Below are 12,217 nucleotides of genomic sequence, written 5' to 3' on the forward strand. Positions count from 1 at the left end.
GCTGTCACTCCAACTCTGCTCAGCTCAGCCCAAGGTAACGTGAGGTGTATTCATCTGTGAGATTGCACTGTTGAAAGAAAGAAGATGCGAGCTAGCTGGACAACTGAGCGGGGTGGCTGAGATCATCTCCTCCCGAGGGGTACTTAGCTCAGCACCTCCTTCCTGAGACCCAAGAATAGGAGGCTTGCTTCCAAAACCAGGATCAAAAGATGGCGGCACCCTCACAACCACACATTTACAGCTTAACCAAAGCCATCCCCTGCTCTAGAAAGGACAGATACTACGTGGAGCTAAAATGCCAACCACTGATCCAGAACTTTCACGATGGCACCTCTCCCCAAACTCCTACCCCATTCTTCAAACACGGATGGCAAACAGGTAGCCTACAGACCAAGTCCAACCTGCAAATATGATTTGCTTGGCTGCCCAAGTGTTTTTTAAACATTTGATTTAGTTGGCAAGATACTCAGAGATTTCACATAAACATCTGGGTTTCCTGACTGTCTGAAATAATTAGAGAATCTGTTCCCACACAGCAACTCAGCTGGGGTTAACAACTGCCCCCTCGAGACATGGGTGCTGCCCCCATGGCCTGACACCCTGCCTGCTTCACCCACTTCTGTGACCTGCCGCCATTTACACCTGCTTTCCTTGGTCACCAAACACCCCTTCAGAGGCTCCACTGTCACCAGCACAGCAAGGCTCCCAGGCTGAGGCTGGAGAGCATCCCTGAGTCTATGATCAGTGTCTACAAAGTCCGAGACTAATCAAACAAAGCAGGGGCTTTGCTGAGAGAGCCTGCAGCGCCACGAGGATGCAGCTGGCGCTTCTGAGTTTCTCTGAGCGAGATGACCATTCTGTCCTTTCCAACCACAGGACTCTCCTGATGCATCAAGAGCTTTATTGTTGGATGAACAATGGTTCTTGATCACAGATTTTGTGCTTTAGTTTTCCTTCTCTGATTACTGACCCATCTGCCTGGTCCTACGCTCTCTTCCACTCTGAGGCAGGGAGACTGCTCTGGCTTTTCCAGAGCATGGCCAAAGTGTGGGTAACCAGATGCTCATCTCCAATAAAGGCCTGAGGCAGATGTTTCTCCAACTCATCACACCTGGCTCTTCTGGAGTCTGTCCCAAGCGAGAAATCAGCAGAGGTCCTTAAACAAAGCGAAGAACTCAGGGCAAACTGCCCAACAGTGTTCACCGCCCTCCTGGGTGTGCGGCATCCTCGTCCCCATTTTGATCCTGACTCGGGATCCCTAAGCCCAGATGGCGCAGGGAACGTACGAAGTAGAGAGGAGGCTTGCAGACCAAGCTAAGCTCCTCCTTCCCGGACTGCAGGGCAGGCAGGGTCAGCTGGCGGGCGTGCAGGTGAAGGGGGACGTGGCGGGCCTTGGACTGCGGCAGCCCCAGCTTCTTCAGGATCCCGACAGGCAGCTTCTGTACAAAGAAAAGGGCTCGTGAGAGCAAGGCTGACGGGTCCTCCTTGACCGGCAGGCGGGGCAGAAGACCTCCACTCACGGGGCCTCATCAACCCCCAGAAGACACAGGGACAGACAGCCTGCTTCAGGGCCACTTCCAGGAAGGGTTCAGAACCCACGTAAGAGAAAACCCACCACACTAGGGAAGCTCTCCTTGACCAGTTCTCTGGCCTTCCAAGAGAATGAGCTTAATGGCAAAACCCAAAAACGCTTCCACCAAGGCTCTTCAGCAGTAGCACGAAAGGCTGCCCCCAGTCGCAAATCTGAGTGTAAACAACGAAGCAGAGGAGTTCTGCTAGCACATCCTGCAGCTCCACAAGGACGGGGCTGACTGCTTCCGGATTGCTCCATAAGCCAGGGAACTAGCACGGCACCCTGTCTGGAGACAGTCGACACGCCTTTGCTGCGACTCACTTCAGGGGCCCCCCTTTAATGAGGGGAAAGCAGAAGTTCCTGCCCTTATTCCGCTGCATTTTGGCTCAAACCAGTATTACCTGGGGGGCCAGCCTGTTCCAGTCTGAGTACTTGTGATCACCAAGGACCGGGCAATCCAACCCAAAAGACAAGTGAACTCGAAGCTGATGTTTTATCCCTTTAAAAAAAAGAGAGAGAGGAAACTTCTGAGCAGCTACAGAAACAACCCTGCTGGCGGCATCTCCTTCTGATCATATTAAATCAAAGCACAGTAACACTGGCAAAGCCCCAGCTGCAATAAAGAATAATATAACAAACTATAAGCTATTAGTAAATAAACATTATAAATACTGTTAAGCCTCCAAGTTTCCACCCTCACAGGTCCCTCTTTCCACCACAGATAACCATTATCATCAACTTGGTGTCTATCACTGCCACGCTTTTTTAAAAAATTAATTTTACTGTATAACACGAAATAGTATTATTTTGTGCATTTATTTTTTATTGTGGTAAAATATACATAAAATTTACCATTTTAACGCTTTTGAAGTGTACAGTTCAGTGGCATTAAGTGCATTCACACTGTTGTGCAACCACCACCACCATCCATTTCCAGAACTTCTTCATCACCCCAAACGGAAACTCCGTCCCCAGGAAACAATAACTCCCTCCTCCCTCCAGGACCTGGTAACCACCCCTCTACTATCTGTCTCCAGGAATTTGACCACCCCAGGCATCTCACATAAATGGAACTGTACATCTGTCTTTAAGCCTCTGGCTTATTCCATTTAGCATCATGTCTTTAAGCTTCACCCACATTGCAGCACGTGTCAGAATTTCCTTTCTAAGGCTGAATAATATTCCACTGCATGAAGAACCACATTTTATTTACCCACTCATCTGTTAATGGACATTTGGGTTGTCTTCATCTTTTGGCTTTTATGAATAGTGTTGCTACGAACATGGGTATGCAGTATCTTTTTGAATCCCTGTTTTCAATTCTTTTGCATATATACAGGGAGCAGAATTCCTGGATCATATGCAACTCTATGCTTCATTTTCTGAGAATCAACTTGCAAATTTTTAAATAAATGTAAGCAGACTGTTTATACCCTTCTGCTACCTCCTGTTTTTAACGATCATCCCTACTGGCGCTCCCAGCCTCAGATCAGCACCAGAGGCACCATCTCAAACGCCAGCTGCGACCACAGCGCCCCCACAGCACAAGCTAAGCTGCTCAGAAGAAGGGCAGAGCCCAGCACAGAGCCCCGGGTGAAGCTCAGGAGCGCTGGGGCTTTGCCACCCACCGCAGACCGGCGGCGCCCTCACCAGTAATAGGCTGGAGCTCCAGGAGGGCGGAGGAGAGGGTGCTGCTGAGCACCCGGTACTGAGTCACAGCCAGGTGCGCATTCCGGCTGGGCCGTACTCTCACCATCTTCCCGTTGTCCATGCGGTAGCTGGGGGACAGTGTCATCTGAAGCCAAAGAAATCAAGATATGATTTTAAAGGAAGAGCAGAACGCCCACCTCTTTGGAGGCAGCTCACCCACCTTGTGGTGCTGCTGCTGGCCCTGCACCTCCTTCTCGATGATGGGGATGTCCACCACTCCTGCTGCAGGAACCGGGACACGCACGGTGATGGCCCTGCAGGGAGACACAGGCCCTCCTTGCTTAAGCCACGAAGGTGAGCGAGGAGCTCCTTGGATTTGCCTACTTAGAGGTTTTAACAGCGGACCTCTACAGCACTGTGGTCAGTTCTTAAAACTTGAGGATCCCTAATGATCTCTCAGCACAGTGCTTGGCCTGAGAGCTTGACACTACTCTTACAGTTTTGGTTTTTTTTTTTTACTGCTAAAGTAATACATGCTGATTGTAGAATATTTGGGGAAAAAACCAGAAAGAAAATTATATTGCTAACATGGTCTTTCATCCAGCCTTTAAAAGTGAGCGTGTATAGTTCAAAATAAAACTAGGGCAATATGGTTTGGTATCCTGTTTTTCTTTTTAAATAATAAAAGATGGTAAGTTTCAGTTGCATATGAAATAAATGAATAAATGAATGAACTGAACGAAAAATTCACAGGATCACTCCTGCCCTATTTGCCAAGTAGATAAAACAGGGAGGTTCTGGGCTCAGAAAAGTCACAGGAACCACACCCAGGGCTCAGTAAGTCATTCCAAATCACTCCTGTGGGAGGAATCCCTCCATCACACCACAGACAGGTAGGAGACTGTTTCATCTGTCCTTATGTTTATGCCCCTTCCAGGTTAATCAGCTGGCTTGGCTACTTGGTGGCCTAACACAGAATCACCGGCCAAGGGGTCAAAAGCCCACTCAGATGTAACACTTCACACACTGGAGCCCAGATGCGGGTTGGTAGTGGTTTGGGCTGCTGTCTGACACATTTTCCCCTACTGACAGAGCTGTGACTGCCAGATCGCCCTTCCTAGGGACGTAACACTACTGCCCAGAAATGCTCAGTCAGTAAGTATTCACTAAATGTAAACAGGCACCGGTTAAGGTAGGTAACTAGGTCTGCATGAGTGAGCAAGACAAAAATCCCTTGTCTGGAGGAATTCCAATCCAGTAAGAAGATTCAAACAAATAACTATAATATAACAAACTGCTGTCATAGTAAGTCAGCAAATGTTTGTCAGTTGCCTACTATGTTTCACTTCTATTCTATCTCCTGCACCTGGTATTTAAGACCATCATTAACTAGGTTCCCACCTACCTTTCCAGCATTATCTGCCAGCATCCCCTTCGCCACCCTGGAGGATATGCCTTACTGCTTTGTGCACACTGTCCCCACAATCTAGAACACTTTTCTCCACCTCGTCTACCAAATTCTTTTTTCATCAAGACCCAACTAATTATTTCAATTCCTCCATGAAGCCTGATGCTGAGAATGGTTACCAATGCTGAACTTCCATGGACAATTTTCACAGATAATACAACATGTTTTTATACACTTACATTTTGACTACTTAAATACATAGTAATAGTCTTGATTTTCTATCTTTCGGCCTTTACTATGAGGGAGGGACCATGTTAAACACTTCACATGCATTGTCTCACTTAACTCCCTCATCAACTCCATTATTCCCATTTTTTCTTATGAAGACAAAGCTTAGAAAGGTTCAGTAATTTACCGAAGGTCCCACACTAGTAAATGACACAGGTGAGAACTGAACACAGATCTTTTTGAGCTCTTAGCTACCATGCTAAACTTCCTCCATTATCTGTAATCTCTTATTACAGTGATTCTTAAAGTCGATTCTATATCAGAATCATTTGTGGAGTTTTTTTTAAAATATAGATGCCCAATTGCCACACCCACCAGACTTATAAATCATAACCTCTGTGGATCTCAAGCATATAGATTTTTTAAAGGTTCCCAAGATTATGAAACAGCTGCAAAATCTGTAATACAAAAAGACTAGCATCCAAAGTATTAAAAAAAAAAAAGAATCACAAATCAGATAGAAAATAATAAACAATAGAAAGTAGGCAAAGGAAAATGGTCTAGTCATAGAAAGGAAAACTCAAACAGCCAATAAACACAAAAAGACAGTCAACTTCACTACTACACAGGGAAAAATACATATATAGTATTTTATCCATCAGGGTGGCAAATCTTTTAAAAATGCATTGGTCAGGCATAATGGGAAGTGGGTACTTAACCGCTGCCAGTGGGAGTGCAAACTGACACAACAACTTCGGAAAGCAATTTAGGTAGTAACTAATCAGATTTTAAATGTGCGCATGCTTCCACCCAGCAATTATATTTCTGGACATTTGTCCTAAAGATATACTCACATATTCTTGCAATAGGCTCTGAAAAATGGGACATTATCTAAACAATCATCAATAAGGAAATTACAATATATCCATACAATGAAAACATACAGTAGAGCCATTAAAAAGAGCAAGCTCTAAACGTACAGCACAAAATGCTCTCCAAGATATACTGTCCAAGTGAAAAAAGGCTGGAAAGCAGGGCACAGTACGCTGCCATTCGGCACTATGCAGGCTCTGTGTAAGTCTGGAAGTTTCCACAAGACACTAAAAACACTGACTGCTTCTGGAGAAGGAAACTGAGTAGATGGGGGACAGGAATAGGTTTCATTTTTGCTGATGTATCTTTCTGCTTTAAAAAAAAAATAGATAAATCTATACACACTACCATGGAAAAATCCCCAAGAGAGTCAGGTGGGAAAAGAAAGTACAATGTACACTGTACAATGTGATACAGACCTATACATACAGGTGTGCATGTAGATACACATGCAGTATATATGCTGGACACGAATATAAATACGCTGAGTAAAGACCAGACGAATAAAAACCAAACCACCCCAAGGGAAGGACCTAGAACAACAGAATGGATTCTCCAGAAGTTTTTTGCTTTATCTTTGCTGTCTGACATTTTACTACAGGAATGAAATCATGCATTATTTGTAAAAGTAAGTTTTAATAATTTTTATGTACAGCCACAATTAGGAACTACTATGCTATCAGACTCCAACACTCTTAAGCACTAAATCTGATTCCTATACATTTTATTTGCCCACAGGTCCTAGTACAGCGCCTTCTATTACCAGGGGTTCCTGCTAAATGAATGGATGAACAGATGAAAAGGATGCCTGCATTGACACCACCTCGATCGCTATCAATGGGCTTCATACCAGTACTTCTTGGTCACCTGCCGGGTTCTAAACAACTCCTGGACTTGATGTGCCACTTCTTTTTCCCAAGCCAACACCATTACACCTGTAGTTTCCTTGTCCAGCCGATGGCACAGATGCAGGGGCTCGGCCTTGTGGCCACGAAGCATTTTTGCCAGGATAGGCAGTACCTCACTGATGCAGAGCTGGACCCCAGGGCCACCTAAGAAGGAAAAAGCCAGAGGTTTGAGTGGCCAGAAAAAGACTCCACCAAAGACCTCTACTTGGGAAAACAGCCCATACTGGATTAACTATAAATGCTTTCTAGAGCCTTAACACTGAAGTATGGACCAGGGATTAGCACTGTATCAGTGTGCCCAGTGAGCCTCCTAGATGGTAATCTCAGGCCCCCAACCCAGTCTAATAAATCAAAGTCTGAATTTTTAACAAAATGTCCAAGTGATTCACATGCATATTAAAGTTTGAGTAGCACTGTCCTAGAGAATGTAGCTTTCTCCTGAGACAAATACACATACATATCTCAGGAGAAGTATATATACATACATACGTATACTTTATACATATATATATAAACTTAAAAATGCACTTATGTATTTACACTAAAATCAGCAACCAAAATTAGGCCTGATATTTCACTACATAGACAAAGGCTTGAGAATTTGCCAGGTAAACCCTAGTGAGAAATGCAAGACCATGAGGCCCTCCTGAGGCACTACAGAAGATATAAGACACTGGGCTTTAGGGTGAGACATTCCTGGGTTCCACTCTATGTACCTACCTTCCTAACTAGCCGTTGACCTTGGACAGATTACTTACCCTTTCCAACTTTTGGTTTTCTCAGGTATTAAACATAAGTATCTGGATAATAATTATCTCACAGGGAATAGAAAGGCAGGAAGCTACTGTGAGGATCAAGAGAGAAAAACACCACACAAAGCCCTGGGCAATGTCTGATTTAATTCCTTGTCTTCATGCACAACCTTCTCCATACTTCCCCACAAAGCATTCGTTTTTTGAGCTAAAATATGCGTTTTCCCCTAGCAAAACTCTTTCCACAAATGCATTTTTTCGATCAATCTTTCCTGATTCACTCCAGCTGTCTTTGACAACTAAATTTAACATATTCAAAAACATGAGTGTCCACTAAATTCTAGGTACCCTGGGGAGAACCACGGTATGTTCTCTTTCCAAGTTTTGATGGAAATTAATCTGAAGGCAGGAGCACACAGCGTTTGCATTTCTCTATAGCAATCCCCTGTGATGGCCTGCACACAGCAAACTCCATAAATCACTGCTGGCTGCCAGATGTTTAGAAGGAGGGGACTGTCTTACTTATCTTTGGGTCCTCAGTAGTGCCTTACATAAGTCCGTATCCCCCAAAAGTTTAATTATTTTGAAAGCAAGGCTTCAGAGAGCCCCACAAGTAATGTACCAGAGTTGCCCCTGGTTATAGCAGAGAACAGCAGCGGCCCCCTCCCTTTCCCACGTGCTCCTTACCATGCACAGGGAGACCGTAGGGCTTATTGATGACCACAAGGTTCTTGTCCTGGTGGACAATCCCTCGGCTCAGCGCCTTAGCAAGCACGTTGGGGTGGACTCGCTGCAGTTGCTGTGTGAACCGCACTAGTTCTCGCACTCTCCGCTGAACAGGACTTGGGGGCACCTAAGGGAGGAAAGGAGAGACGGGAAATGCCTGGTGAGGAGGAGCTTCATTAAGTCCGTGTGAGAATTTAGGTTGGGAATGCTTATATGTTACCATTAGACTCTCGCCTTCCCGGGTAATTTGAAAGCAGGGGTGCGTATCTGTCTCACCTGTACCCACGTAGTGCTTAGGCCCGCAGTTGGCAGGAGCCAAAGACCCAGCCCATAGGAAGATACCGCACCCTACTGACCTCTCCCCTGGGCTTTCTTCCCATTCTCCCACAAGTCTTCGAAATTTACTTCATATTTGTCAGAGACCCTCCTACCGCCCTCCCCGCCTGGGAAACCCGTGAGCGCACTGCCTCTTGGGAATTGTGGTCCTCTGGCCTCACCCGCTCCTTCGCCTTTTGTTCTTGTTTCTGGGTTCGGAGCCTCTCCGCTAATCGCTGGGCATCCAGGGGCCTAGAGGCAGTAGCAGTGGAGCAGAATGGCTTTGAGACGAGAGTGAAGAGGCTCCCCCGACGCTGCGAGGAACCGCGGATCCAAAGGCCCGGCGCCGTCCAGCCGGGCGCCGCCATCTTGCCAAGAAGGGCGGGGCGCGCCAAAAGCACGTGCAGAAGGGCGGCGAGCGGGAGGAGGGCATGGGCGGGCCCCGCGGGTCACGTGGGGCTGTCGGGGCGGGTCAGGGCCGAGTCACGTGGGGGCGGTGCGCGCTCAGTGCGGCTGCGCCGGCCGGTAGCTGCAGCTGGAGCGGTGGCGTTTGGAGGAGACGCGGTGAGTGTGTGGGGAAGCCGGGCTGGGGCTGGGAAATGCCGGTGCCTCAGCGGTTTAACGTTTTCGCGTCCTCAGGATTCCCGTTTTCGGAGATCCCTGCCTTGGGAAGCCGTTTCTCCCTTTGGGAGAAGATCCCACTCAAAAACACTTCCCCGCCCCCGCGCCCCGTGGAAGCGACGCACCAGAAACGCTCGCCCCGGACAGTCCTGGGCGCCCACCTCGTCCTTCACGGCAACCGCGTCCCCTGTGTTCGGCCAGTTCCCCTAGGGAGGCGTCGCGTCCCTTCTCCTTTCCTTACCGCTCGACCTTCAGAGATGCCAGATCTCGGAAGCCTCTCCCCCCTCGCCTCCTGACTCCCAACCTCTTTGTTTCACGTTGCAACTTAGCCTTCTTTCCCAGAGGGGATGGGGAGCCCTTCCCTTATCCGGGGGCCCATACTTCCTTCCTAGGGAGCACCTTGAGTTTCTTCTGCCTTCTTCAAGAATTCATTTCTTGGAGTCTCCTCTCCCCCTCCCTCTCCCTACTTCTTCCAAAAGAAAGACAAAGTACAGAGTACGAATCTTCCCTTCCGTCTTCTGCTTCCTTCGTTTTCCCCCTCCGTGGTTTGCAACCGCTCCAGACCCTCTTTCCTTCTCTTACAAGGTGCAGTGTTGGGACTCCCATGCCCCAACTGCCAGTGACTTCACTAAGTCAAGACCCTCTGACTTCACTAAGGGGTGGCAGGGAAGATGAGCATCTGGTTAGGATGGCAATGTTAAAAATGCCTTGGGACATACCTGCCGTTTGTTAACAAAGCTGATGTCCAGCCCTGAAGGGATGTCAGACAATTAATGGATCTGTGCTGATGACAGAGGAAACAGTTTTTAAGACGGCTTAGAATGAAGGCTGCCTGAGAAGTTAGAGGAACTAGTGGAGTTGGATTTGCGCCCTTCCCCTCTAAAAGGGTTTGGCAGAAGGGAGCCATATTGAGCATGAAACAAAGTTGAACAGGTTAAGTGGAGCTCGTCTGTACAAGGCTTTAACTTGAAGAAGCGTTTGAACTGGATGTGAGGAGTCTTTGAAGCTTCTAGAGCAGGAAAGAGACTCCTTGAAAGTGGAATTCTTAAAGTGACCCGGGTAGTTGAATGCAGGACAGATTGAAAAGGAGATGGCTTTGCTAGCCTGGAAATCAGCTAGGATGCAGCAGTCTGGGTGGTGAGTAATAAGGCTATGGCTCGTCCAGTGGTCTTTTTCACTGCACTGTCTTGTCCTTTGCATTTGAGCTGATTTTGAGTTATATGGGTCAGGATATACCATTGGCAGCAGCTGTTGAACTGTGAGTCCCTTAAGGACTCATTCATTTTTTTATCCCCAGGTCTGGTACAGGGTAAACTCCCAAATACTCCTCCGATGATTTAAGTGTATCATAGACATGTTAGGTGTGTCTGAACATTTTGACTTGTCTAATTTCTGTCTGCTTTTGACCTGAAGAAGAGTGAGGGTGAGAGTAAATGTGTTTGTAAAGAGGGGGAAGTCCCGTGTATGCCTCTGCAATAAGCAAGGTGATTGGGGTATAAATACGAGGAATGCAAGCGGAGATTGGGAAACAACTTCTCTCTTTCCTACTGTTTTTTTCCCCTGCAGATTTACTGGGAGGACACACAGATCTATATGAGTTGAGAATTACTTCCTTTTACTGATATGCCCCAGACCCAGGTTCTGATTTCACTGAACAGTTGTATATCACATGTTACTTAGGTACATGAAGCCTCCTTTCCAGGACTCTGAAATTTGGACATCAGGACTGAAATTCATATCATTAGTTACAAACCTGTTTTAGATATCGGACTTTTATGGATTGTGTGGGAGCTGGGAGAACCTATTTCTACCTTCACCTGTCCTTAATGGCACATCAAGAAGTGACACCTGTTCTTGCAGAATTGGGTCTTCTGTGGCAGGAAACAAAATAAAGAACCAACTCGGATGTCATTGCTAGGGACACAGAGCTTGTGTTCTTGGGTTTCAGATTAACCCAAGGCACACACAGTAGTGCCTAGGAATAAAAAAATCGGTGGCTTTTTTTCTGGAGAAGGAACTTTTGGGTTTTTCTTGTTGCAGCTTGGTAGGAGAAATTTGAAGAATTCAGAGTTTTTGCCTCGTATCACAGTACAGCTTTAGCCAATATGGGCACAGAAGTTTCTGTTTCCTTAATGTTTGAGTGTAGGCGCTTGCTGATTTGAATTTATGCAAATATGATATATATTGCCTCCTTCCTTTTCCCCATTCAGTTGATTCTCTTTTAGGCATTTCATTTTTCCACTTCTGCAACCAATCTCATCTTCTCTCATTGAGGACTCTTCCTGTCTGGACTGTTTTCTCAGTACAGGATGGAAATTTATTAGTGGTGTGTTCATTCTTGTAGAGTACAGACATGGCTTATTTACACAGGTTTTGATATATAATAGTGTGTGCCCCTAAAATAACCATGTGAAGAAGAACTTAATTGTTTGTTTTTAAGGCCATTTCCTGACCTGTGCAAGAACAGCAAAGCCTCCTTTTCATTTCTTAAATACGAACAGGAACTGACTAATAAAGGAACTTGTGTTTAAGTATCACAAATTTAAGGTTAATTAGCAGCATAAGGTTAAATTCTGGTTCCTTGAACAGCAATCTGCTAGTTGCAAATTAACCAGAGATTCAGTTTCCCTGAAGAGCAGGAAGTACTTGGATATTGTTTTATGGTTTTAGACAGACTCAGAGGAGCAGGCAGCAGGATCTCTCTGCCCTGGAAAGGGCAGTTGTGGGGAGCTGGGAGATCTGGGGACGAGTCCCAGTTCAGCTGCTTGTGAACTTGCACAAGTGCTTTGTGCTTCAGGTTTTTGTCTTTTAAAAGAAGATCCTTGCCAGCTCTAAGCTTCTATTCTCTGAAGAGTTCCCACTGACACTGAAGTACTTCTCTTTCTCAACAAGTGGAATGTGTTTCAGACTTACCTTGAATACGTTTAGCGTTGGCACAGAGAACCAGGATTTTGCTTTTATCCCCAGAGTTTAACCTTGTGCCACTGAGCTTAACGTTTGTGTTTGGAGGTTACTTCATCGAGTGCTGCTGGGGTGTACCTTGAGATTTCCTAAGTAGGGTGTGGGAAGGAGTGCAGATAGAAAACACAAATTAGAAAGCAATGCTGTTGACGTATAACATGGGTGTTAGTTCTTTTTTCCATGCCAGCATTTCAGCGATTGC

The 12,217-nt window shown here is 46.2% G+C and overlaps 2 protein-coding genes across 6 annotated transcripts in view; one reads left to right on the forward strand and one right to left on the reverse strand.

The window, feature by feature from the left end:
• Positions 1 to 884: 884 nt before the first annotated feature.
• Positions 885 to 8,838, reverse strand: RPUSD4 (RNA pseudouridine synthase D4). Of its 3 annotated transcripts, none has more exons than XM_010961671.3 (7): positions 8,616 to 8,838; positions 8,080 to 8,245; positions 6,583 to 6,784; positions 3,444 to 3,537; positions 3,224 to 3,368; positions 1,975 to 2,072; positions 885 to 1,439 (listed from the first exon to the last, which is right to left on the reverse strand). In XM_010961671.3, exons 1-7 carry the CDS (start codon positions 8,799 to 8,801, stop codon positions 1,200 to 1,202), a joined length of 1,131 nt encoding a protein of 376 aa, XP_010959973.1. In that variant the 5' UTR covers positions 8,802 to 8,838; the 3' UTR covers positions 885 to 1,199. The 3 variants fall into 3 exon arrangements, with proteins under 3 accessions (XP_010959973.1, XP_010959974.1, XP_074213054.1); XM_010961672.3 differs by lacking the exon at positions 8,616 to 8,838 and adding an exon at positions 8,475 to 8,581; XM_074356953.1 differs by lacking the exon at positions 8,616 to 8,838 and adding an exon at positions 8,339 to 8,469.
• A 61-nt stretch (positions 8,839 to 8,899) lies between these two features.
• The window catches only part of FAM118B (family with sequence similarity 118 member B), a 38,073-nt gene continuing 34,755 nt past the window's right edge, over positions 8,900 to 12,217 (forward strand). For 2 of the 3 annotated variants that reach the window (XM_074356954.1, XM_074356955.1), the window contains exon 1: positions 8,908 to 8,997. The gene's annotated coding sequence lies outside the window, so the exon portion shown is untranslated. Of the gene's footprint in view, positions 8,998 to 12,217 lie in introns of all 3 variants that reach the window. The other variant, XM_074356956.1, reaches the window with a different exon arrangement.

The sequence above is a fragment of the Camelus bactrianus genome, chromosome 33 (genome assembly GCF_048773025.1).
Source record: "Camelus bactrianus isolate YW-2024 breed Bactrian camel chromosome 33, ASM4877302v1, whole genome shotgun sequence".
NCBI classification, from domain to species: Eukaryota; Metazoa; Chordata; class Mammalia; order Artiodactyla; family Camelidae; genus Camelus; species Camelus bactrianus.

Coding starts and splice junctions, on each gene's coding strand:
- RPUSD4 (XM_010961671.3), bottom strand. CDS start 8,801: ATGGCGGCGCCCGGCTGGACGGCGCCGGGCCTTTGGATCCGCGGTTCC. Junction 8,246..8,615: donor AACAAAAGGCGAAGGAGCGG/GTGAGGCCAGAG, acceptor TTCCTCCCTTAG/GTGCCCCCAAGTCCTGTTCA. Junction 6,785..8,079: donor CTACGGTCTCCCTGTGCATG/GTAAGGAGCACG, acceptor TTTCCTTCTTAG/GTGGCCCTGGGGTCCAGCTC.